This window comes from Pleurodeles waltl, chromosome 8, assembly GCF_031143425.1.
Source record: "Pleurodeles waltl isolate 20211129_DDA chromosome 8, aPleWal1.hap1.20221129, whole genome shotgun sequence".
Taxonomy (NCBI): Eukaryota; Metazoa; Chordata; class Amphibia; order Caudata; family Salamandridae; genus Pleurodeles; species Pleurodeles waltl.
Window position 1 is genome coordinate 687,178,465 of NC_090447.1, and position 27,852 is coordinate 687,206,316.

Genomic DNA, 27,852 nt, shown 5'->3' on the forward strand with positions numbered 1-27,852 from the left:
CTCGCTGCTGTGCCAAGATATGGGACTGTTTCAAAAGTACCTGCTGACAACTGCCTCTACTACAGCCTTCTCACCTGGTGGTGGGTAAAAGCCTTTGCACCCACCTACTCTACCTTTTGCCCCAGTACATAATACTATCCTGGCAGGCTCTCACTGTTACTACATCAGTTCATAGTAAGCAGCCTCTCCCTTCCGCGGGGGTAAGAGTTCTTGCTGCCATCCTAAACTTCTGTTAGAGAGTGGCGGGTGACCAGAGTGCTAGGCAGTCGCCCCGAGGGCTTCACGCTACAAAGAATAGGTGCGGCCTCCTTCACGGGGAACAAGTGGTGGTGTAGGTGGGTGGGCCGGCCAGCGCTGTTAAGGATACCCTTGCCCCTACTGCGGGCAGATCTCATCTACCTCCCACCCTGTGGGCCTAGGCATAAAAGCCAGCATGGAGCCTGCAGAAGCGACCCAGGCCTAGCATGGTAATAGGAGACCTGTGCTGACTCGGCGAGGGTGACACACATGGTGCCAACAAGCCAATCAGAGGTGAGCAGGGTATATCCGGAAAGAAAAACCTTATAAGGTGCAGCTGGTGAGGCTCGAGGGCCTCAGACACAAAGGTCCCCGAGGATGTCCCTCCCTCCCCATATTGCCAAAGGAATCTATGCATTTCAGTGACTGTCACAGTGGTGGGCAGTCGGGAGCGGAGAGGGCCACGCAGCTGAGAACGTTGCCTCAACATGGCCTGACCAGGCAAGCAAAACAGGACAACCATTCACTGCACAGAGGACCCCCACAAGAAAGCAGATTGATGATCCTCCTGGAGCAACTGCAATCTGTAGCTAGCTGACCAGAGTGACCAGGGTGTACTGGCTGCTAGTGAGGTACACTGGTGGCTCCACGTGGGACTCCAGTAATCCAGGAGTGGTGGAGCCTATGTGGGCACCCAATGTGACTGATTTGAAGGGAGGGGAAGAACGGGACCACAGTGATATTCATACTGCAGTTATGAAGACAACATGATATGCTATTGGGGTGTGATCTACCACTGCTTGGTTGGACATGGCGGTGATGACCTACTTTAGATAGTTTAATGCTTCAGTCTGGGCGACAGGTGCTCTGCAAATTGGGGAAGTAGAAAGTTTTGGTCCCACAGTGCAGGGGAGCAGGGTGGGGGTGTTCTTAAGGGTTAGTCCATTTTACTGTTCTATGATGTTGAGATTACATGTTTTGTTTGCTATTTGCTCAGTGGCCTTAGGTAATGAGAGGGAAGTCATGAGAAGATATGGGGATGGGGCTGGCCACTTACTTATGGGAAGGGGGGGGGGGGGGTCACACCTCGATTAGACACCACATGGAGGATCGCACAAGCTCTTCCCTGAAGAGCGTGACATGGAACGTCAATTCTCTAGACATCAATGTCAAATACACTATAGTACTACAATATCTTCGGAGACATGCCCCAGACGTGATCCTCTTATAGGAGACTCATTTAAAAGGCAACCACTAAAAGGCGCCCAATTGGTTTGGATATGTTCTCCTATTCCATGCAGGTTTTATTACTGGCTTCAGAGGTGTGGGCATACTTCTCAAATCATCAGTACCCTTCACTCTGGGTCAAACCTGGAGCGACCCACTTGGTCACTATGTAGCGCAAACTGGCACATGGGAGGACAACACACTTGGCGTATGCGCGGCTGAAGCCTCACACTGATACAATATCAGTACTAAGTGCCCTACTGCTAGGCTACTAGATGCCACCTGGCACTCATATTGGGGGGTGACATGAATGCAACAATGGATCTCACAACGGACAGGTTTACCGATCTCCCCAGAGCGCTGACCCTATTCCACATACGGTCTTTGCAGACGCGATAGGGCTGGTAGATTTGTGGTGCGGACCTAATCTCAAGGCGTGACAATTCACATATCTTTCTGCAAGACATGGCAGTTATTCCAGCTTGGATCACATCTTCACCCACTGCATACACACAAGCCTGTTCCACAATGCAACACATAAGGGATGTGGCATCTCTGACCACTCCCTGGTGGAGGTGCTACTATAGGGTCGTACCAAGGACACCACGTTGTCTCCATAGATCCTTGGTACCTCAAAGATAAAACATTCATGGACAAGATAAGGACACCGACCGGAAAATATTTTCAGGAGAATGAGGGATCAAGTCGACTTTAACTGCACCCTCTGGGAAGCCTTTAAGGCGGTAATTCAGGGTCAGGCTCTGCTAGGAAGGAAAAATAAGTAACAATGACTGGAATGTGAGTAACTGGAAAGGCAGCTAGCCTTCCTAGAAGCTCAATTGTTAAAGGAGGAAACACCTGGTTCACACCTGTGTCAACAATTACGCCTTAAGCAACATGAGTTGAGGGACCTATCTGAAAATGAAGCACACGCACTAGTGACAATGCAGACTGTATGACTTGGGTGATAAAGCAAACAATCTGACAGCTTGGCTAGAAAAAAGGGACAAGGGAAGAAATTGGGTCTTAGAAATTCATGTTCTGAATGGGCCAACACATACAACGGAAACTGGAATAGAGGTTTTGCAGCCTATTACGAGACTGCATACATCGACTTCTGATATGTCTGGAGATGACTGCACTGATCTCCTTAAGGATCTCTCCCTCCCCACCATTTCTGCTACAGACCGAGCTAAACTGGAGCAAGAACTTATGGTAAAAGCGAGGTGACCATCCGCGGACTGCAATCGGGTAAGGCTGCAGGTCCAAACGGCCTGCCAGTTGAACTGTGAAAACCCATTGTGGACAAGGTTGCGAAGCCCATGCTAATTATGTTCCAAGTGGCCAGGAAGGAGGGTTGCCTGCCAGAGATAAGCTGCTGGCGACCATTGTGGTTATTAAAAAAAAAAAAAAAAAAAAAAAAAAAAAAAAAAAAAAAAAGGCAAACCTCCAGAGGACTGCCGCTCATTCAGGCCCATCTCGCTCCTGAATCTAAAAAGGCTAGGTGTTGGCGAAGGCCTTGGCAAATAGATAAAGACAATGATAACCTCGGTGGTCCATCCTGACCAATTGAGATTCATGCCCCAAAAAAGCACACTACTAAATCAAAGACGTCGTCTATATGGGGTGCTCCACATGACTGCAGCCTAGCAACTGGAAAAGCCTGTACACCTCTCACTTGATGCTCAAATGGTGTTCAGCAGCACTGAGTGGACCTATGTATTTGCTGCCACGACTAAATTGGGTTTTGGTCCCGATTCTGTGCTTGGATCAAACTCCTCTATCAAGGCCTGATGGCTAAAGTGCAGGTTAATGGCACATTGCCTCACTCATTCGCCCTGCACAAGGGCACAAGGCAGGGCTGTCCACTGTCCCCAATATTTGCGTTGGCACTGGAGCCCCTGGTGGTCTGGATCCATCAATACCCACTCATGCAGGGCCTTAGAGGAGAGGGAGACTGGGAAGAACAAATATCCGTATATGCTGAAGACATACTGCTATATGCAATGCAATCCCACCTTACATTTTACAGGTTATTATATATCTTAAAGATAAATCCCTAATCTTTCCCCTTACTGGGTCTATCCCCGCCCTGTCAACCAGGCGCACAGCCCTGACAGTCAAAGATGGTTTCAAGTATTTGGGTATCCATATAACGCAAAACGAAACATTCTTGGCCAAGAATTTACTCCCCCAGCTGAAGCGACTGCAGAACAATGTAGCCCACTGGAGAAGGCTCCCGGTGTACCTGATGGGTAGAGCTGTTCTGTTTAAGATGATGGCCCTCCCACGTCTGCTCTATAGGAAGCTGGCCTGGTGTGTCGACACCTACAGTGCTGGCACCTCTTACCAGGTCCAGATAACCCCTATTAGTGAATGAAGACCGTGTCTAGGAAGCCAGGGCTCTCTAGAGGTAGCTCTGGATCAGCATCCAAGACTTATTTGGAGACATGCAGAGGTTATGCAATATCACAATAGTCATACAGTAACTTATCACACATGAAAGGAACCACACAGTGTTACAAAAATAAAGGTACTTTATTACAGTAACACTACACTAGATTACTTACAGACATCCTCCCTCCCCCCCCCCCCCCAAAACCAACTCAGAAAATGGATTCTGCAAGAGCAGGACCATACCAGAGGAAACCAAAGGTGGATTCTGGAAGAAGAGGACCTGCAAAAGAAGGAGTCGTCCAGTCCACAATGGAGTGTCCAGTCTGGGCAAGAGCCACTACCCACCTTTCTGTGGATGAAGATCTGGGTCGACCGGGAAGAAGCCCAGCTGTGGAGTCCAGGTGCTGCACAGTAGTCCTTGGAAGCGTGCAGATTGTGTCCCATCGCGGTCGTCAGTTTGCAGATGGTCAGTGATTTAGGAAAACCACCAACAAACTTTGGCAAACGCAAGAGGAGGCAAAAGAAGAGTTGCAAGGTTGAAGAGGACCAGCAAAGTCCAGGGAATTCGACCCTTGGAGGGGAATCCGGGCTGACCTTCAGCAGTCGGGATAGTCAGCAGAAACAGTCACAGCCCCCCCCCCCCCCCCTCCCCACAGGCAAACCACTGGCAGCAGGCACAGTAAGTTGCTGTGAGGCCCAATCAACACACCTGGAGAGGAGTCCCACGTCACTGGAGCGCGGGAGGCTGGGGCTACTCTGAGCCTGCACATCCCTTGTAGCAGAAGACAACAATCCTTGGCTGCTGCAAGAGTCGCGATGCACAGGGGTACTGTCCTGCAGGGAGAGACAAGGGCGCACCATCTCCCAAGATGGACAGCGGGCAGAGAGGACCAAGGGGACCACTTCAGACCACCACCTGTGATGCAGGATCCACGCAGTTCCAAAGGAGAGCAGATCCACTCAGCCGGACGTTGTTTCTGTAGGTGCCTGCAGATGCAGGGGATTGACCCCTTCACTCCAAGAGATTCCTTTTTGCTTCCTAGTGCAGCTGAAGTCTTGCCAACCCCAGAGGGTGCTCAGCCAGGGAAATGTTGCAGTTGCTGGATAGACCCGGAGAAACATTGTTGCAAAGCGCAGTGGTCTTGTCTGGTCAGTTACTGAAGTGTCCAGCTGTGATTCCAGTGGCCAGGAGTCGAATCTGGGGACCCACCCGCAAGGGAGTCCCTAAAAGTTTTTTTTTGGTCACCTTGCAAGATGACCACCTATCAGGAGGGGTCTCTGATGTTACCTACCTGACCTGACCATTCAGATGTTCCCAGGGGCCTCTGCACATCTTCATTTCAAGATGGAAGAATCGAGTGGCCACATGGAGGAGCTCTGGGCACCACCCCTGGGGTGGTGCTGAACAGGGGAGTGGTCACTCCCCTTTCCATTGTCCAGTTTTGTGCCAGAGCAGGGACTGGTGCAAACCGATTTATTCAAGGAGGGCACCAAATGTGCCCTTCAAAGCAAACCTGCCTGTCTGAAGGGCTGCAGCAGCGCGGGCTACCTGGAAAACCCTAGAAGACTGGTAGGTGCAATACTGGGGGACCTCTAAGGAGCACCCAGAGTGCATGTGATCATGCAATCAATACAGGCAACAGTATTGGGATATGATTTCAACATGTTTGATACCAAACATGCCCAGGTCCGGAGTTACCATTATGTAGCTGGACCTATGTCTAGGACAAGGGTATAATGGCTTCCCCGGCACATACAAAGTCCAGAGCAATGGAACTCGAGTTCGTAGGGGCATCTCTGCTCATGCAGGGGTGCTCTCATACCCAGGGACCTGCACCCTGCCCTCTGGGCTAGGAGGGCCTACCACAGCATTGACTTACAGCAAACTGTGGGGAAAGGGTGCATGCACTTTTTTATGCAGGCTGCAATTGCAGGCCTGAAGACACATTTTGCATGGGCTCCCATGGGTGGCACAAAGCAGGCTGTAGCCTATTGAGGACCACTGGTGTCCCAATGTCCGGAGTACTTAAGTACCATATACTAGGGAATTATAAGGGGACACCAGTATAGCAATTGTGGAGTGCAAAAAGGTCCAAGGTAACCAAATTTGGAGGGAGAGAGCACAATCACTGGGGTCCTGGTTAGCAGGATTCCACTGAAAACAGTCTAAGTACACTGATAGCAGGCAAAAAGTGGGGGTAATCATACATTAAAGAGAGTACTTTCCTACATACTCTATATCCTGCAGAACACCCAATACATGGCACCCTTAGACTTCTTTCAGAAGGTTGACCGTGAACGGCATAAACTCTTAGGGATGGATGTAGCTCAAGAATAGCTCTATGTAAGCTCCAGTGTGGGGGTATTTGAAGGGGATCTTTGAGTCACAGACATACAGTAATATTACTTAACAGCCCATTTATTGACAATTGGGTATTCACAGATAGACAAACTTGCATATCAGGTGGATCGACAGGCAATGGGAGTCGAGGATACCTATCAATACTGTACCGAAAGGGGTAGAAAAGAAAGCTGTGGGTACACACGCAGACTGTGGTCAGGTCATGGTACAATGCCACCAGATTGTTGGGGTGGGAAGGTAGAATTACCAAAAGAACCCAGCTGTGGGACAGCGATCTGCTGCAGAAAGTCGAGAACTTAAAGGGATTCCGCCGGTCGGGACTTCTGGGCAATGACTATCTCTGAGACATCTTGAGAGGTCAGGCTAGATTACACTTGAGAACCTGAGGGAATAATAATAAAATGGTAGAGTCTGAAATGTTTCAGTACCTACGGTTGGTGCACACGCTGGGGGCACCTGCCAGAGTACATGCCACTAGAGGACTGGCTACTGCTAGATTACATGACAGATAAAGTCACCTCCCTAACCTATAGGAAGCTAATTAACAATTCTTCGGACTCCTTAAGAACCCTGAGGGAGGCAGACTTGGGACAACTGGAAGATGATTGGGTGGAAGCAATCGAGAGTCCTAGAAAAATAGCTATTAGGACCCACTTCCGTCTGATACAGCGGAAGATGCTGCACAGATCCTATTACACTAGAACACTTATGCACTGGCTTGGGAGGCTCACCTTGGACTTGTGCACGAGTAGGTGCGGCACAGTGGGGTCTTTTTTCCACAAACTATGGGCCTGTCCCAAAATACAACACTGGATGGGGTGGTTCAGGTCATGGCTAGAGTCACAGGCTTGAATGTGCCATTGGAGTCATGGCGGCATATCTTATGTGTGACAGGGAGAAGGTTTGGCCCAAATAACAAAAGATATGATTGATGCTGGTGACTGGGGTGGCCAAAAGGAATATAGAGAGCACCTGGGGAGCAAATGGTCCTCCAAGGGTGGCAGACTGGGAAGTGGACTGGGACTGGTGTCAACGAGCTGAGAAGGTGATTTATCGGAGTCTGGGATGCTCAAGAAAATGGAAAAACGTATGGAGCCAACGGGACGCATATATGGGACAATGAGGGGTTGTCACGGATGGTCCAGGACAGGGTTCCTGGAAGGATTGAGGTTGTATTCTGAACTGTACGTCACCATGATTGTTGTGCCACTAAAAGCTGTTGAAGATTATTTGGCGTTAATGGGCACAGAGAAAGTGCTATGCTTTTCTTCAAGATATTTCATGTTTGATACTGTCAGTGTATGCTGAGCATTTTTTCAAGAAAAAGATTTAATAAAAAAAATAAAAAAAATAAAAATAAAAAAAACTTCCTTCACACAAAGCAATAGAGAACATTAAGTGTGAGAGGAAATTACACAAGATACAAAGTGGCGCAACCAGAGTCCAAACGCCATCTGCGCATGGCTGGGAGAAGGTATTTACTACCTTGGGCCATGAAGATATTTAAGGCCAGCAGTGGGATTATCCAAATGAGGCTGTCATTTATGTTGCTATTAGATTGATCTTGTGCATCATCCAATAAATAAAGTATACAAAAAAAAGATGGCTGGAATGCATGAATTTGTCTCAGCCACTGGTAATTACTCAGGGTTGTATCCCAGTACATCATTTTGAACACCAAGTCATCTCCATTTGTATCCCGTTTATACTCAGCCTGATCTGGACTGTCCCTATTGGAGTAGGGCCAAGACTGATCTGAATACTTATTACAAGCATTCTTCGCCATCAGCTTTTGTGTCCTTAATGTAATGCCTTAAGTGGCCAGGGTTATGCCCTCATGTGGGCCCCTTGTTAACTGTACCACTGAAACAGGATTAGACCCTATTGAGGAGGCCGAATCAAGCCAAAACTGGTCTTGGTTTGTTTGGGATTCGGTTCAGAGATGACCTGGATTGGCAGTTCAGGCTGGACTGTTCCTAATGAAGAAGGACCAAGGCTGATTTGCATAAGGCTGTTTCCAAACTGAGGGGTCCTGGTGAGCAAAAATTGAGATGGACTGAGATGCAGCCCCGGGTATTTATCCGTAGCTGGGATTAATTTCACCCATCAAATTTTTGTATGCATCCCAGCAAAAACTAAAAATCCCTGCCAATACTGTTTCTCTTGTTACTTCTCAGGATAGTGAGGGAAGTGGTAGTCATGAAGTTAACAAAGATGTTGAGGTTGTGTTCTATTGAACTGTTGTAAACCAAGGTTTTTCCACTCTGAAAATAAGGGGACCTGGGAAAACACTTAAAATGTGTTTGTATTATTTTCATATGCTTGTATGAAGCGCAATGCTAACAATTTATTTGTAATCAGAAAAGTATCCACTTTAATCAAAAATGATTGATGTTTCCCAGTTGCTTGAAGCTTAACCACAAGTATTTCATGGCCAGACCCAGAAGCCATAATGCTTCATGTTCTATACTGCACATTTTCCAGTAGCAGAAGGAAGATCTTGAATGAAGAATGGAGAGAGTATTGTGTAGATCAATGATATCTTCCCTTTAAGGCCGCTCCGTGCTGGGAATCCAGACACCTGAACATTAGACAAGTTTTTGCTGCGAACAACAGGTGTCTGTCACCTGCACGTATTAGTGACTTGTATTGAGAGAAATGCGGTGTGCTTACACACAATGTATGTGTGTGTGTGTGTGTATATATATATATATATATATATATATATATATATATATATATATATATAAAAAAATATATTTTTTTTTTCTTCAACCTCAACGCAGTCTTCGAAGCAAAGCACTCTGGCTGCTGGTGCAAGGGTCAAGACCACGACCCTTAATATAGACACACACAATATATATATATATATATATATATATAAACGATTGTACATGTTTTAGCTCATAGCTTCAACTAACGGTTTTCTAGTGAGAGTCCTTGTCGAATGAAATGACAATTGTATTTTCATCTTTTGTTTTGCTGCCTGTTATTTTTCAATAAACGCTAGTTGAACTTTGGGCTCCAGACATGTTGTTTTATCTTTAACACGCCCTACCCTGCTACTGTCCATAACCCAGAGGGCTAGTGAAATCTGGACACCAGTTCCAAGCACTGTGCACTTCAATAAGGCACTAGTCACTGTATACCTTTCATTTAGGTCTAGGCCCCTTCCAGTGGCAGCTGGTGGCAGCCACAAGTGGGGCAGCTAACAATTCCATCATTTTGAAACACTGACAGGCAAGCGAGACGTTGTGCATGCCTTTAGATGCAACATCAAAGCTCTCAAGTACGGCTCGTTATAAACAGTGTTTATAACAGACCATGACTGAGAGCTCTGGAGTTGAGGCTCAAGACAGTGCGAGTTTCTCAGTGCCTGTCAGTGGTTCATACATTTTAAAGGTTAAACACGTACTTACCCGCTGGCTTGCCTCTTCTGGTCATACTCACTGTTCTCAAGTCGGGGAGCACGTGGTTTCAAAGACAGCACTCTTAACCACTCCAGACGCTATTCTCATGCTGCTTATAATGTTAAGCAGGATGAGAAAAGCACCAGGATTGGTTTGAGTGTGCTGGCTTGACTTTCTCAGGCATTGGGGGCCTGGCCCTACACCACCCAGCTGTCTAAGACAGCATGGGTTGCATTTTAAACTTAAGTTTAAAGTGCGCATGTCACTTTGGTCAGCTGTTTTGCGCCAGACAGACAGACGTGCGCACTTCAAACTTAAGTGCCCACCATGTCTCCCTGCTGCTGTCACTGAGCAGCAATGGCCCCGCCCCGAAGCTCAGCAGTAGTGAAAAATAAAACAGGAATAAATTAACTTTAATACCATTTTATTTTTCGACTCTGCAGCACTTTATTCAGTGGGGAAACGCTCCTCTGCCCCAATAGAGGAGCCGCAGCTGGACCCTTCTCACCAGGCCAAGACTGCCATACATCACTATCCAAATGAAATAGGTTGCCAGTTATAGAACAGTTAATAATCTTCTCTGGTTAGACAACATTATTAGAAAATGTGTTACCGGTCAATTCTTAACTTTAATTCAACAGGAGAATCTATAGGCAATCTGTCAATCCAGTTTTCAAACAAGGCTGCAGGGCTGAAATGGCCAGCCACACAGTCAAAATTATCAATGAGGTTTATCTCATGTTGGCTATTGAAGAGGCCTACCTTGTGGTCCTTATCAATCTATCAACAGGTTTTTTCACCACTGGTCACCAGTGGCTTGTTGAAACCCTTGAAACTTGCATGCGTTTTTCAGACATCGCCCTATCTTTATCGCCTACCTTTCACACAGAAAGCTTATCAGAACACAATATTCCATCAATCAATAGGTAGATGACACAACTATACATGAAAATGACACGTTTTCAACATGCTGTCTCAAAAAAATGCATCACTAGCATTTGGAAGTGGATGTCAGATTACTTCATGAAATTAAATCACAAGAAGGCAGAATTAATTCTTATCAGCAGAAAACGAACACAAATCCATTTAATTACTTCTCTATTTAGACCTAACAAAGCTGCTCCACAGCTTTGCCCTTTGCCCACGGACTTTACTCCAACATTATTTGATTTCACAAGGGCGCACCCTCTGGAAGGCAATGTAAGTGCAATGTTGAGTACGCTCCTTAAACACGTTGTAAACGTCAACCAATATAGTATTATTAATTACAAAGTGCAACACTTTTGCAAGTTTACTTTTAATACCTTAGTGTTGCCCCTTTTCATTTTTGTTGTTACTCACAGAAAAAATGATACTTGTTGTTGGAAATGGCCCCTCTACAGTGTCACCCCATATGTTTTGCCTTCCTCCTTCTCTTTTTCTGACCTCACCTTTTCTGGTTTTAGGACTCTGCACACTTTACCACTGCTAACGAGTGCTAAAGTGCATACACTCTCTCCCTTAAACATGGTAACATTGGTTCATACCTAATTGGCTTATTTAATTTACTTGTAATTCCCTAGTCAAGTGCATTAAATGTGCCCAGGGCCTGTAAATCAAATGCTACTAGTGGACTGCAGCACTGTTTGTGCCACCCACATAAGTAGCCCCCTAACCATGTCTCAGGCCTGCCTCTGCAGTGCCTGTGCGCAGTATCACTGCCATTTCGACATAAACATGTGCGTTCTATAGGCCCTGGTAGTGTAAAACTTCTAAATATGTTTTACACTGCTGTGAGGCCTGCTCCTTTCACAGGATAGCATTATCATATACAGTTTGGGTGGTAGATCCTGATATGAAAGGATCAGCCAGGTCATATTTAGTATGGCCAGAATAGTGATACAAAATCCTGCTTAATGGTAAAGTTGGATTTTATATTACTATAACTATTCTAGAAATGCTACTTTAGAAAGTGAGCATTTCCCTACACTTAAATCCTTCTGTGCCTTCCAATCCACGTCTGGCTAGGTTTAGTTGACAGCTCCCTTGTGAATTCACCCAGACAACCCCAAACACAGGATGCTGAGTCACACGTGCATACATCTGCATACTGAATGGGTCTTCCTGGGCTGGGAGGGTGGAGGACCTGCCACTTACATGTCAAAGGACAGTGGCCTGTCTTCACACAATGGACTGCCAACCTGCTCTACTGGGACCCTGGCAGACAGACTTGTACTGAAAGGGGACCTTGTTGTAGGAAGTTGGCTCTGTATATACTATCTCAAAGAGAGAGATAGTGTGCACAGAGTCCAAGGGCTCCCCTTAGAGGTTGATAGTGGCAAAATTAGATAATACTAATGCTCTATTTTGTGGTAGTCTGGTCGAGCAGTAGGCTTATCAGAGGGTAGTGTTAAGAATTTGTTGTACACACAAAAGCAATAAATGAGAACACACACTCAAAGACTTAACTCCAGGCCAATAGGTTTTTATATAGAAAAATATTCCTTTCTTAATTAATTTTAGAACCACAAGATTCAGAATTCAAGAAAGTACATAAATTGTAAGGTATATTGGAACTTTGAATTAAAACAGTAATGTACACAGTTTTGGCAAAAATGGCAATAAGCTATTTTAAAAGTGGACCGTGCTAAAATCAACAGTTCCTGGGGGAGGTAAGTACAAGTTAGGTTATCAGGTAAGTAAAGCTCTTACAAGTTCAGTCTCCGGGGCATAGGCAGCCCACAGTTGGGGGTTCAAGATAACCCCAAACACCCAGCACCATCAACACAGGGCTGGTCAGGTGCAGAGGTCAAAGTAGGGCCCAAATAACATAGGCACCCATGGAGACAAGGGGTGCTCCGGTTCCAGTCCACTATCAGGTAAGTACCTGCGTCCTCGGGTAGCAGACCGGGGGGAGGGATTTTGTAGAGCATCGGAGGGGTCACAAACAGGGATACCCTCAGCGGCACTGGGGCGGCCGGGTGCAGTGTGCAAAGTAGGTGTTGGGTTTTAGGTTGAAATCAATGGAGAGATCCAGGGGTCACTCTGGCAATGCAGGCAGGGTTCAGTGGGGCTTCTCGGGTCAGCCACTGACTGGGCAATGATGAGGGCTACCTGCTGGTCACTCCTGCACCGGTAGTTGGTTTCTCTCTGGCCTGGCGGCTGCGGGTGCAGTGCTTCTTCCAGGCATCAGGTTCCTTGTTACCGGGCAGGCCGGTCAGGTGGAGCCTCTGGTTTCTCTCTGCAGGCGTTGCTGTAGGGGTGCAGGGAAGTCGTCTCAGGGTGTTCACGTCGTTAGAGTCACCTGGGGGTCCTCTCTGCAGTGTTGGTTCTCCTGGACACAAGCCGGGGGCGTCGGTTGCAGAGTGTTGGGGACTCACCCATCGTGAGTGAGGCTGGAGTCCCGTTAAAGTTAGTTTCTTCCTTGTTGCTTGGACAGAGCCGCTGTCCACAGGAGTTTCTTGGTCCTTTGGTTGCAGGGCAGTATTCTGAGTCCTCAGAGGTCACTGGTCCCACTGAATGCATCGCTGTGCAGGTTCTCTGAGTATGGAAACCGGCCAGTAGGGCTGGGGCCAAGTCAGTTGTAGTCTCCATCGTTTCTGCGGGGCTTTCAGGTCAGCAGGCCTCCTTGTTTCAGGTCGTCAGGAATCTGTTTTCCTGGGTTCAGGGTTGCCCCTAAATACTCAATTTAGGGGTGTGTTTAGGGCTAGAGAGCAGTACCCAATGGCTACTGTCCCCGAGGGTGGCTACACCCTCCTTGGGCCTCCTCCCTGTGGGGAGGGGGGCACATCCCTAATCCTATTGGGGGAAACCTCCAAAGCAAGATGGAGGATTTCTTAAGGCAGGAGTCACCTCAGGTCACCTTATGGGCTATCCTGGCTGGAGGGCATGGCACTCCTTGTTTTTCTCATTATCTCCTCTGGACTTGTCACCAAAAGCGGGGGCGGTGTCCAGGGGGGCGGGCATCTCCACTAGCTGGAGTGGCCTGGGGCACTGTAACACCAGGCTTGAGCCCTTGAGGCTCACCGCCAGGTGTTACAGTTCCTGCAGGGGGAGGTGTGAAGCACCTCCACCCAGTACAGGCTTTGTTCCTGGCCACTCACCCCATGTGGCCAGAAACCTGTCTGGATGTGGCAGGCTGGAAGAAACTGGTCAGCCTAGCACTAGTAGTTGGACTGGTATACAGGGGGCATCTCTAAGATGCCCACTGTGTGCATTTCTCAATAAATCCCACACTGGCTTCAGTGTGGATTTATTGTGCTGAGAAGTTTGATACCAAACTTCCCAGTATTCAGTGTAGCCATTATGGAACTGTGGAGTTCGTGACTGACAAACTCCCAGACCATATACTCTTTATGGCTACCCTACACTTACAATGTCTAAGAATTGGCTTAGACACCGTAGGGGCATAGTGCTCATGCATATATGCCCTCACCTGTGGTATAGTGCACCCTGCCTTAGGGCTGTAAGACCTGCTAGAGGGGTGGCTTACCCATGCCACAGGCAGTGGGTTGTGGGCATGGCACTCTGAGGGGTGTGCCATGGCGAAGTAGTCTTTTTCTCCCCACTAGCACACACAAGCTTGGAGGCAGTGTGCATGTGCAGAGTGAGGGGTCCCCAGGGTGGCATAATACATGCTGCAGCCCTTAGAGACCTTCCATAGCCACCGGGTCCTGGGTACCAGGGGTACCATTTACAAGGGACTAATCTGTGTGCCAGGACTGTTTCAATTGTGGGAACAAAGGTACAGTTTAGGGAAAGAACACTGGTGCTGGGGCCTGGTTAGCAAGGTCCCAGCACACTCAGTCATAACTAGCATCAACAAAAGGCAAAAAGTTAGGGGCATTTCAAAACCACTCTTTGAAGTCTCCCCCTCTTCAAAAGCATTTTTGGGTATATAAACGGGGTCCCTGACCCCACCAAATTAGACACTTTTGGACCTGATCCTGTAAACTGTCAGGAGGAACTGCCTGGCTGCCCAAAGGACTCACCTTGACTGCTTTGCTGTGAAGAACTGCTGCCTTGCTGGCCTCTGACTTTGCTGAGAAGTGCTCTCCAATGGCTTGGATTGAACTTTCCTCCTGTTTTGTGAAGTCTCAGGGCCAAAAAAGACTTCATCTCTTCAAAGAAACTCCTTGTGTGCCGAAAATAGACGCACAGCCTGCCGAAAATAGACGCACAGCCTGCCGGAAACGACGCACAGCCTGCCGGAAACGACGCACAGCCTGCCGGAAACGACGCACAGCCTGCCGGAAACGACGCACAGCCTGCCGGAAACGACGCACAGCCTGCCGGAAACGACGCACAGCCTGCCGGAAACGACGCACAGCCTGCCGGAAACGACGCACAGCCTGCCGGAAACGACGCACAGCCTGCCGGAAACGACGCACAGCCTGCCGGAAACGACGCACAGCCTGCCGGAAACGACGCACAGCCTGCCGGAAACGACGCACAGCCTGCCGGAAACGACGCACAGCCTGCCCTGCGATGAGAAAATCACTGCACAGCCGACCCAGAAGGATGAAATCCGAGTTCCCGAGCGAAGATCGATGCAGCGCCTACGTTGCAACTGGAAATTCGACACACGGCCCTACCGGATCGACTCACAGCCAACCTGGAACGACACAGCCCGACTTCCTGAGTGAAGAATCAACACAGCGCCTGCCGTGCGACAGATATTTGACGCATCATCCACCAGATCAATGCAACGCTTGTGACTTCTCCCCACACCCCCAGGATTTTTCCCCGCATCGTCCCTGGGTATCAAAAGAATCCCTGATCGCAGTGAGGACCCAAGAATGCGCACTGGAAATCAATGCAAAGCCCCTTGCAACGTGGAAAGAAATGACACATCGTCTGTGCAGAGTCGGAAAATCCGACGCACACCGTATTTTTCCACGCATTTCCTCCTATGCAGCCTCCATGCGTGCAATTTTGACGCAAACCAGGTACTGTGTGCAAACAAGAGACATCTGTTGATTTCTAGGATCCAAGACTCTTTTTAAACTTGCAAAAGTGTTATCTTAACTTGAGCTTATTGAATCTTGATCATTTTGAGCCTAATTTAACACGATAAATGTCTTATATTTTTCTAAACTTGTGTGGTGTATTTTTGTGGTGTTTTCACTGTGTTTTGCATGATTTATTGCACAAATACTTTACACATTGCTTTCCAAGTTAAGCATGACTGCTCAGTGCCAAGCTACCCGAGGGTGGGCACAGGGTAATTTGGATTGTGTGCGACTTACCCTAAATAGGATTGTAGTCCCTATTTTGACAAGGGTCAAGACCTCTGCCAACTAGAGACCCTATTTATAACACTTGTGAATACCACAAATGAAAATTATTAACATTAAGATTGCTCTGATGGAGCTTTGGCGAAACACGTGTTTGCATCTCTGAGGTTTCTGCTTAACAGTGAAACTTAAATTTGGCATGCTTGAAGTCTTCGCCTAATTATCACTCACACTTGTGGTATTGCTTCAAGCCGTAAGGGATGAAAATATATTCTTAAGGTAATTTTGCACTAGGTAAGTGTGACCTGTATTGGACAAGTGAACATGCAACAACACAACTGAACCTCCAAAGGGTGGACCCAACAAAAGTCAAATAATATTACAGATGCATAATGACTGTAATGAATAACTAAATATATTTTTTAAAACACAATTTGCCTCACTTCAAACTAACCGAAGAAGTCAAATCGTTAGGATTTTGAAAGGATGCAAAATTTACTATGAACAGATACATAAAGCACACTGCTATGGCTGCTCCAGCAGCTCTTTTTACTAGAATTGATTCAAAGCGCTTCAGAAGGATTCAGATTTTTGCTCCATCATTTAACCAATAGTCACCCCAGCAATCTATGCTTATGGGAGCAAATGCAAACAGGCACTATTGAAAGCTATCTTTCTCTTGGTACTACAAATTAGATCCCACCACCATTACTGACAGACTTCTAACTGCTACCTCTGGAAGCAAGGATCTAATTTAAAAACACCTGCTTGATGTTTCACATCACTAAGGTCAACAACCCATGTAGCTACGATTCTGCCTTCACATCTCTATTGGAAAAATAGCCTAAGAAGAACTTCTACTTAATAACCAAGAAACTAAAATCAAACTCTGGAGCATACAAATACTATTGCAAAACTGCTCACTTATTATGGAACCCTTGACCGTAAGACATCAGCTGTCAGGTGGATGAGGGCGAATTTCAAAAGAAACTTTTCAATCTACACCTTAACATCTATTACACTTTTCACGATCGATAAAAATGAAGAGGAACTATAAGGACCTTTCTTCCTGCAATTAACTGCAGTCTTTTACGTGCTGCCTTGCTTCATTTGTCTACCTGCTTTTTCTTCAAAACAGTTTTACACATTATCTGCTAGATGTTATAGATGCTTAATTTTCATTTTTACCATGCACAGTTAACTGTTTTTCAGTGACCCCCACCTCTTGTTCAATTCCTTCTAAAGTTCTGACAATGGAGGTAGGAAAGTGCAACAAAAACATGGTGTTCAGAGAAGAAAATAGGTTGTTGTTCAGAGACTTGGGAGGTGAATCCCCTATTTGCCATGTTTAATTTTCATCATGCTGTGTTTAGATGGATAGATCCCACTGCATGATTTTGGGTGTGTCGGTGGTGAGAGAGTCCTATCTAACACTGGAGAAAATCATACTAATAAGATGTACAGAGTGTTATTGCCAAATGCTGATCAGCTGCCTTGTGGATTTTTGCAGACAAAACTGACTTGCTTATAGCAACTAACTCCCTCGAACGCAGAGTCGACGTCTGCAATTACAAGTTTGCCTGGTACCGGTTAAGTACTTATGACCAAGTGATTTTACCCTGAAGAACTAAGGAGGCCAGAAGGAACAAATGCCTAACAGTACCATAGAACATTATAGTATGCAAACAGAGGTGGTTGTTATAGCCATTATAGAGGCTCTGCTAAAGAACTGGGCGGAGTGAAGGGACAAAACAGGTTGTGCCTCTCCAGAAGGCTGCGGCACGGTGAAGGGACACTTGACTGACTGCAAACAGAATAGCTCAGACAAGCTACACACGTATGCACAAATATATATTTTGTCACAAATTGTGTGTGCATAAGGATGGGGATGCCCAAAAAGAGCCATGATATCAAAATAAAAGTGTAAAGAGTACCCAACCCCCAGGAGAAAATAGGAATCTCTGGGTCTTTGGGCCAATATTAAGGCGAGGGCACAGGCCACTCATACAAGTAAACGACTGGAGGCAATTCATATATCAGAGGTTTCAGATGCAGATTCGTCTATTGTAGTTCCAGAAGATGAAGTCACCTATACACGTAACAGAAGAAAATCACATTTTTTACAAGAAAAACTCTTGAAACAACAAAGTTACCCGCCTCAAAAACAACGAATTATCTTCGTGTTCACATAAAAGTGTGAAAATTGAACACCGGTGTGCACTCTTGCAAATGTATCCTAAAACGTCTGCAGAAAGAACCCACTTAGCTAAAAACTACTGCTTTCCTCATCAACAGAACAGTAACAATGGCAACGGTACCTTTATGTTTTTTGAGCGGGGCCTACAAACTAAGTGTTTCACGGTGCACCAGACTAGCAGTAATTTCTTTCACCATTCGTTAACGCATGATAAATGGAAATTGCTGCACTGCCAGGATTTGAACCGGTCTGCCATCTCATCAGAAACCCTTCGTCGTGCCTTTTACAGGCCAGGTGGTAATCTCGCTTCCCCGTTCATTATCACATCAGTAATGGGCCTCAAGATCTCCGTTGCACCGGGGGGCGATTTGCACTCGCATATAATAAGGCAGGTGGCTGAGCTGATTGCTGCAAGTGGCCCAAGCAACGGACTAAAATGCAGCAATCACTTGATGCATCTGTGTTTTTTTCTTATAATCCCAACGCCACCCTCCCCATTCGCTTCGTTGAAAAGGGAGCAGGGAAAGAGCACCGGAACGAGCGTCTCTTGCGCCCTGCAAAGGAGATGCGTACTCTTTATCCAGATGCCATTAGTAGATGTCACACAGCCAAGTTTACAATGCAAACATCCCCATAACCGAGAACAGATAGGGTCTAAGTTAATTTAAGATCCTTATGCTTAAAGATAACCCATTACTCGACAGTAAAAACAGCACGGTTTCAGAAACTCCCTCCACAAGCAAACTATTAATTCGTAAACAGGTTCCTAACCTAATTTTTGCGCTTTTACTTTTATCATTTACCCCTTTATCATTTGTAGCGATTTATACACTGAAATGGGATTCGACACCGATCAGGGTAGCAAGCACCACAAGGACGTGGAATATAAACTGCAGCAAAAGTAGATCTAGTCTGCTTCACTATCAAAATGTATAAGATTTGTTCCTGGTGTAAACCAGGGAGCGATGTCAGGGGTGAAAAATCTTAAGTAATCTGCATAATAATTATGCTCTCTTAACTGAATTCGGATGTGCGTTTTCTCCTGAAAAATAAAAATACTGTTTAATTCCTAACTTGTGTGAATAGTATTCCGGGTTCAGTAGTTTGAGCACAGGATGTTTTGCGTTGGTGCCAGAGATTAATCTAGCTATACCACTTAATGCCAATCTCACACCAAGTGTAACCTCGACAGACAACTTCACAAAAGGTTCTCAATACGTCCTCTTGGCTTTGCGTTTATTAAACGCTGGCAAAGCCAATAGGACTCAGCTATGCAAGAGCTACTGGCTGCTTTGCCAATGTGTTTTAGCCATGCTGTACACCGACGTGGCTGCTGTTCGGCATGGCTAAAAGATAGTGGCAAGGAGGAGAGTGGCGTGGAGTGTAGTAAAGTATCGTAGAGTGGAACGGCAAACAGTGGAGTAAAGTATCGTAGAGTGGAACGGCAAACAGTGGAGTGGAACGGCGAAGAGTGGAACGGCGAAGAGTGGAACGGCGAAGAGTGGAATAGAGTGCCAGAGTGGAGTAGAGTGCCAGAGTGGAGTAGAGTGCCAGAGTAAAGTGGAGTAGTGTGTGTAGAGTGGAACGGCGAAGAGTGGAGTGGAATTGCAAAGACTATCGTAGTGTGGAATGGCAAAGAGTGTTGCTGTGTGGAATGGCAACAAGTGTCATAAAATGGCAGAGTGGGCTGAGTCAAGTGGCGTAGGGTGCGGAGTAGACTATAGTGCTGTAGAGTGAAGTGGCATAAAGTGGAGTAGAATGGAGGAGTGGAGTAGTGCAAAGTTCAGTGGTGGAGAGTGCAGTGTAATGAGTGCAGTGAAAGAGCAGTTGTGTAGAGTGCAGTAGTTAAAAGCAGAGAGGCAGATTACAAAGGCAGAGTGGATCAGCGCAGAGTGGAGTAAAGTGGTGTAGAGTGATGTGGTGCAGTGAAGACTGCAGCTGCGTGAAACAGCATAGAGTAAAGTGGCACAGAGTGCAGTGGTGCAGAGTAGATTAGATTGACATACAGTGGATTGGCATAGAGTGCAGGGATATAGAGTTAAGAGTTGAGTAAATGCATTGGCGTGGAATGCACTCACAGAGTGCAGTGGCGTAGAGTGCAGTTTTGAAGAGTGACAGAGTACACTTGCATGGAGTGGATTTGTGCAGAGTAGATTGGGGCGCCAGAGACTAGTGTGGTGTAGAGTGCAGTGGCAAAGAATGCTATGGTGTAGAGTGCAATGGCGAAGAGTGGCACAGGGTAGAGTGGAGACGCGCAGAGTGAAGTGCCACAGAGTGCAGTGGAGAGGTGAAGAGTGCATTGGTGTGGAGTTTTGTAAAAGGGAATGGTGCCAAGTAGAGCGCAGTTGTGTAGAGCGGACTATGCATGGTATAGTAGCAGACTGCCATTACAGACAACACATTTTCAATTGAATTGCCGATTACATTAGCACAGACATACAGTTTTACAAATAAGCCTATACAGTCCACAAACAAAAATGTGTGGAAATTGCATCACCTAGTGTAATTATTTATTTTGATCATGTTAAAGTACTTGTTTTCAACACTTCAAAAGTAACACAAAACGTGCTTCATTTGAGTTTCTAAACCTGATGTAGTCTGAAATACTTACACAGTTCATTTAAATGTTGTGTGCTAGAAAAAACCTTTTTCCTAACCCCAGTAGCCAGCAAGATTTTCCCATATATCCTCTTACTTTGAATTTGGAGAAATAAAAGTAAACAAGCACCCTCAGAACAGACATTTGACCTTTAGCTTTCAATGCACAGCAACTGTGACTAGGTAAGAAAAAGATTTCAAGGCCTGTTTGCAGAAAGGGAGTTTGTGGAAGAATACAGTAAACATAGTTTATCAACGAGAGGGACAATCTGAACCTGGAAAGCCTACAGCAAATAAAGCCAGCAAATAGAAAGCCAGAAAATGAGATACAAACCACAAAGCCAATGGTAATCAATAGACAGAAAGCATTTCTAGGACAACTTTCTGAAAGTCCCCAAGATGTCTTTAGCAAACCAGACAGCTGTGCTGTCCGATAGGCTGTGACCTAAAAATGAGTAACTGTCTTGAAATCCTTTATCGCAAGGGTGCATTTGGAACAATAGTTGCATTCTGGGTGTGGCATGTAACAGATGAAAATGAGTTGTTAGATTTTTAGTAAAATGGTTTACCTGCACAACAGTGCAATGTGGTTAGACAATATCGGATGTTTATTTCTTCAGCTCAAATCAAGTGTCAAGTGAAATAATATTCAGACTTCAAATATTCAAATCTTCACCACAGTAAGAAACTCCCAAATAGACACTGCTGACAAGCTTCAAACATATGTATCAAGGTGACAAGTATAGTCAGTCAGACAGAAGAAAAGGGAACAATGTATTCAAGCCACCGGAATTAAGGAACATTTCTCTCCATACTCACAGAGTATCGCACTTCTAAGTATTCAGAGTTGGCTGGGACATCTGGGATCTCAAAGGCATAATTCTTTTCAACTTTCTATAAAACAAAAACAAGTTTCACAACGCATTAATATCTGCAATAATGAGCAGCACAAAAGCAGGAATGAAGCAAAATAGTTTTATCTTAAGTTTGACACAGCAAGGCGAAGCCAAGTCACGTTCTAAGTGGGAGGTACACGTCTATGGGAGTGGAAGCAGGATTGGATCATTTGATCACAATGGTTTTTGGGGGCGGCCACATCCTTGGTACTGCTTGGGTAAGAAAGGTACCGATGACAGACAATGGTGCTCGAATGTAGACTAGTTATTCTTACCACATATTAGCAGCAGTGGGTTACTTGTACCAAACTCCAGAATGTTTTAAGGTTGTGAACTGCATACGTCTCAGCCTAGATTTTGGGCTTTTCCCTGGATGGGGACAGGGAAGACTGCCAAAGTTCCAAAAGTCACATTGGTGCAGTTCATAAATGTGCTTAGAAGATTCCAGCAACATTTCTGCTTGATGCAGTGGAAATCTGGGGGAGTAAGTGCTTGACAGTTAATTTGCTGAAATGTGAATAAGTGGTCAGTGTTTCTGTGGGAATCCGATGCAACGTGTTAACTGGAATAGGCATGTTTGTGAAATCCTACAACAAACTCCAAGGGTTTCTGTGGTGAAGAGATTGTGCTTGTGTATCTGAATGGGTTGTGCCTGTTAACACAGTCTTCGATTATCTGCTCTGGTGAGCCTGAGAATTAGGAAAAAGGAAGAGGCGTTTCATTAAGATGTCATCTGGTGCAACAAAACCACCCAAGATGACAGGTGCAATGATGAAGAGCCTCACTTGTCATTCTTGAGTGGTATATTTTTTTTTTAAACCAAGTCCTAGACTGGTTTGTCCAGAGTTTGATGGATTCAAAGTAGGCCTTTAAATGGGTGGTCACTGCCTGCTCTGATGAAAATAAGTTGGATTTGTCTTGCGCAGGACGTTTGGTGCAAGTCCATGATTTTCTTTTTTTTTTTTCATTGAAGTAGGGACTACACAGTCACATGTGGCCAGAGATATAGGTCCTATAGAGTTTGCTAGTAACTAGGAGGACTTTGATCAAGACTGCTGATTACTTTAACTAGATCATGAGAACTGGCTTTCAACTGAATTGTGCGTTATTGTTTTTTTTTACAGACACTGACAAAAAGTGCTGGTGGGCCGATGGTTATATTGGACTGCAAAAGCAACAATGCGTCTTGTCGCCTTTGTTTACAGTAAAGGCGTTTTTTGATATTTAGTGGCATCTGTAGCTCAATTTACTTTGGTTGAGTACTTGTGGTTAATAATCAGACATGGCAGTTTTCTGGTTTTGACGGTGGTAGTTTGTAGTGTTGGGAAATAGGGTTTTCCAAGGTTGAGTAGACACAAAAATTAATGTCAACTTATACTTTGTCGCTTAAGAGTTTCATGAACAATTCCACTTAATGGAGAAATCTCTGGCTGCCATGGACTTTAAAACGTCGCTGTAAAAATCTTTACCTTAAAACCCGCAATGGAACTCTTTCTGACATTCAGAATGAAATATGAAGTGGTTTCCTTTACGGGCAATTATGTTTTGATCTGTGAAGAGATCGCTGGAGATGGTGCTGCAGTTAAATTAAAGTAGCACGTCCAGATGTAGTTGAGTGGAATCAAATAACAAGTCCTGTGAAATGTTGTTGTGATGGTATTTTACTTCTAATGCTGCATTCGGTAACCGGTAAAATTAGCCTTTTGCTATTGGTTCTTGTTTGCACTGGATAAAAGCAGCCAAAGGTGTCCTTGAATAATAGTTCAGGGGGAATTGTGCGCATGCATTCGAATGGGTTGAGCCTGGTGCTTATTTATTTGCACTAATTGTAAATGACTATTGTCTGAATGTTCCAATTTTCCTTCAATTTGAGATGTTTTCAAGCTAATTCACAGACACAAGCAAGAGTATGTAAAAGAGTACTAAAGGAGTATTACTTTATTTACTCCAAAATGCCTTTGTGATGGGCCCTGTGGGATCGCAGTCTTAGCCCGATTCGGGAGGTGACTTGTATTTCAGAGAACATAACGTCTGTATGTATGTCACCTTCTTGCAGGTGCGGCATGGGGTGGGGGGGCTTGCTATACGTTTCCTTTAGATTTCCTGCTAGCTTCGGCGTGCTGGATATAATGAGTAATTATGGACCACAACCATAAAGCTAATGTAAGCTGAAGTGCTGGGATACCACAGACCGTGGTTAAAACAAAGCAAGAGTGATTGATGAAGGGCTACACGCGGCATTCAGTCAGCTCGTGGTGAAGGTGCTAGATCAAACACTGGGCCCGGGTTAATATGGGTACAAACACTCACTCCACAGATGTAACTCTCTTAGCACAGGAATTTCTATTCAATGTCCAAATCAATACAATATCAGCATGCGGTAATATTTACCCGTGGCATGAAAGGATCCTAAAGTAAGTAACATTGATTATTCGTGCATGGGGGTAGCGTGGAGTGTCGAAAAATAAAATCCATGGTTTTTGTAGGCGTTAACTAGTTTCCTTTGGGCAGAAATTGGTGAGAGTCTTGCTTGGTCACTGCTAGGTTGCGTGCACACGACTGGCACCTTTACAAGGCCAGGTTTGTGACATAATTAGTGATGTTTAGTAAGAGTGTTGCAGTTAGTCTTTTTTTTATTTTTTAGAAAAGTTCGATCTGATAGTATAACCAATTCGAACATGGATTATGGCGCATTTGGGTGGGATGTATGGTGGAGGGAGAGCGGGTAACAACGCTGTTTACTTGTTTATGTTCTTACAATTTATCACAAAGAACCCCCACCCTAACCCTTTTACAGTATGAACACCAATTACATAACTATAATAAAAATATTTAAATAAAATCAAAGTCCAGCAGATGGCATGAAAAAACTATTCAAATTTGAAATACCTTAACTTTCAGTAAAAATAAAAATAAAAAAAAGCATGCCTTCTTTTTGTTTCCTGAATTACACATACTTAAATTTAGAACTGAATCCATCATTTGCCAGGCATATGAATTTCAGTCAGTGAGATCATAATTAACAACCACATTAGACACAGGTGTCAACTGAAGTAGGCAGAGTGCTGCACTTCGATTTTTAATACAGGCCCGATTGTAATATTTAATATTGCCTGGAGACGAGGCATCAATCTCTGTATAGTCCCAAATACACTGACGGTCAGTAAAACTTTTTATTTTATTTATTATTTTATTTTTTTAAACATGCCAAGCTCCAAGTAAAGAGATTTGATATTGTCAAAGCAAGGGGTATATTTTTCAGTGTGAGCAGATACAAATGAGCAGAATTTCTAAGTGCTCGCACATTGAGCTAAAAATAGTGGTCTTTCTAGCGAATCCCAACACTTAAAAGAAACGAAAACTCTTCGGGTTGGGTCCATTAACTAAAAATAAACCAACTGCACAAAGTCCCAACACAATGTCACATTTGTCACTGTTCGGTTGCAGCAACGGTGTGCATTCTGCATTAAATCATACCAGTCTTACACTGCAGTAGTCAAATCCTCAGCCTTTCAATGTGGTTTCAACAGGACTGTGCACAGGTAGGTCTTTAGAGGAGTGTCATCAAGTTCCAATCCTCTTCAGTTACCGGGAAAAAAAAACGTTCATGCACAAAAAACGATGTACCAACAGTTCACAGCCTTTAAAGCTGAAAACAATCATCGCCAGAAATCAGGCACCGTTTAATAATTTCTGATCCCTGAAATGTGAAGGAGGTGGCTAGGAGAAAACCGTGGCAAAGGCAATAGGTCTCATCTATGCGAGAGTTATTGGCTTCGTCAATTTCTTTCAGCAAATGTGTACGGCAGTGCTGCTGCGGCACTGCACGTCTGAAAGTTAGGAAAAAAGTGCTCCGACAGTCACCGCTGACTGCGAGGAATTATTTTCTGACTTCAGACAAAAAAAAATGTTTTACGTCGGAGCTGAAGTTCACCGTTTTGGCTCCGCATGAGGACAGCGTCAAAAAACTCATTCAGAGCAGGAAGCGCAGCAACGTTTACATCTTTGTAGCATCTTGAAACCTGCTGGCGTGACTGACACTTTTTTTCCCGGTGGGACAGAAAGAAGCAGGCGACAAAGGGGTGGAGGGGGTAGTGAATGGGCAAGGAACAGGAGATAGGCAGACCAGACAAGCAACAATGCAGGAGGTGGCCGGGTGATGGGCAGGTCAAGCAACAATGCGAGAGGGAGGAAGGAGGTGGGTTGAGGTGAAGGGTCTTGAGGGCGCAGGGGTGGGCCGAGGTAAAGTGACAGGCGTGCAAATGTATGTTCAGGAAACTGGCCACATGCAAAAGTTTCACTATGGCTAGTTGTTTGCGTTCAGCTCTTGGGAATAGCGGGAAGTGCAAGTTTCATCTCTGATGGTCTTAAGTTGTCCTGCAAGGAAAGGCAAAAGAAAACAAAAAGTATCATAAACCGAGTTCAAGCTCCATGCTCCAGAGAAGGAAACATGAACTAAAGCCGACAGGCGCAGACACGCTCATCAGTGCAAAGGAAGAAAATAAGGCGGACAGTGAAGCCAACAGAGAGGTCCCTTTTAGAGTTTTTTTTTCTTTTTGTCGAAACAATAGATCACCACAAGCGACAGAATGTGCACTGTCTCAGACAAGACCTAAAAGGGGATATTAAATAACATCAATTCTACTGAAGATACCCTCATGTTACTTTGACAAAGTTTTCTGTATGAGGAAAAGGCTACGTTTATGCTCTGTGGAACGACTAGGAAAGTGAGTCTAAGGTGTTTTACTAAAAAACAAAAGCACCGGCAAAGCCATCAGGTATTGCTTTCCTACAGGACAATCATTGAGATTGGCAATACTACAGGCAAACACGAAAGCACTGAACATCCACAGAGGTAACATGTACCGTCGTGTGCCCAAACAATTCAAACTACCCAAAGCAGCCATCATGCAAGTCCCAAGCAGTGCATAAAGGGGCCCGAGCAAGCGCAGACAAACTCATATTTATGCACTGCCTATGCATGGACATTCTGTGTGTTGCTTGTGGGTCTGTTAATGTTGTATGCAGGTGTGACTGCACATGCTGGCTTGTGCATATTTTCAGTGCATGCATATCTGCCTGTAGTGTTGTCCATTTGTGCATGCTCGTTTATAAATCCGTTATTACGAGAGTGGATATGCACAATGTAATCTCTGTGTTGAAGACTGCAAAGGCAAACAATCCCTACACCAAAATAAAGGTCCTTAGGTCAGAAGGAGCATAAAACAATGGCGCTTACTAGAAACCAAATAAGGAGAATTAACCAATAAGAGGGAGAATGAGTCTAAATCTGAATCTTCAAAAGAAAGTAGTGGTTCCAAAGCATTCTAAGTCCACGTGTTACCTTTTGTTACTCTGTTTTTTTCAACCTTGACATGAATTGTATTATATATGTACTACATTTTAATGTGTCTGGTGCACGTGAACCTTTTTCTATGTAATTAGGCTGGGTTACTAAATACAAATACTAAACATAACGAGACATCACTGGTTTTCAACCGAATTAACCTATGGGAAGCAGCGGCTGTTTTACAATACTGGCACCAGAGCCCCTGCTTGCTCAGGGGTGACCAGATGGTTCCATGTCAGTGGGACACCTCTTCGCCATTCAGGCTCTTTTTAAAAATTATTGGTATCAGGTATGCTGGTGCAATGGCTCAATTAAAATCGACCTACACTACAGCTTCGAGAATGCACTAATGTAAAAGCAAAATCCAGGAACAGAAATGTGGTGTCCGGGTGACGTGGAGTCATGTGGTAACTTTATGCATGCTAATTCAAAACAAACTGCTTATAAGGACACTTTTTGACAGCTCACAAATTAAGAGTAAATCTGTAAAACACTGTACTGGGCTGGTCTTTACTCCAATAAGGCTATCCTGCACTCAGTTAAGCTGTTCCCTCATTACGCTGGTTCACTTCAAGTCCAACTGTCCCCAGTTCCGTTTAGAACTGATTGACACTTCTCCCACACAGAAAGTACCCAGCAAGCACATTCAACCAGGTTACACCCTCAGGATTAAGCCGGTTACACTGGTCGATTTAACAGTACAGCCTTTTACGTTGGTGCCGCTTCTACTACCTTAAAACGTGGCTCAATAAGAAGTGTGATATGCAAAATCCATCAACTGCGTGGATGACCACACTGATATCATTAAGTCTTCACCAAAAGGCAGCACTATTCATAGCAGTGAAGGCACAGGCTTTAGAAACAGCTATGAAAAAAAGGCACAGAGGACCCTTCCCACACAAGTATTGCCTCAAGAAAGCAGGACACAAGATCAGCCACACTGATGTAGTATAAGCACCACAA

At 45.1% G+C, this 27,852-nt stretch overlaps 1 protein-coding gene across 1 annotated transcript in view; it reads right to left on the reverse strand.

Moving 5' to 3' along the window:
* POLA1 (DNA polymerase alpha 1, catalytic subunit) overlaps positions 1 to 27,852 on the reverse strand; it is a 1,729,782-nt gene that overhangs the window by 1,561,169 nt on the left and 140,761 nt on the right. Inside the window, exon 13 of the mRNA XM_069204808.1 lies at positions 21,463 to 21,537. Coding sequence (XP_069060909.1) covers positions 21,463 to 21,537 — 75 coding nt within the window. The remainder of the gene's footprint in view (positions 1 to 21,462; positions 21,538 to 27,852) is intronic.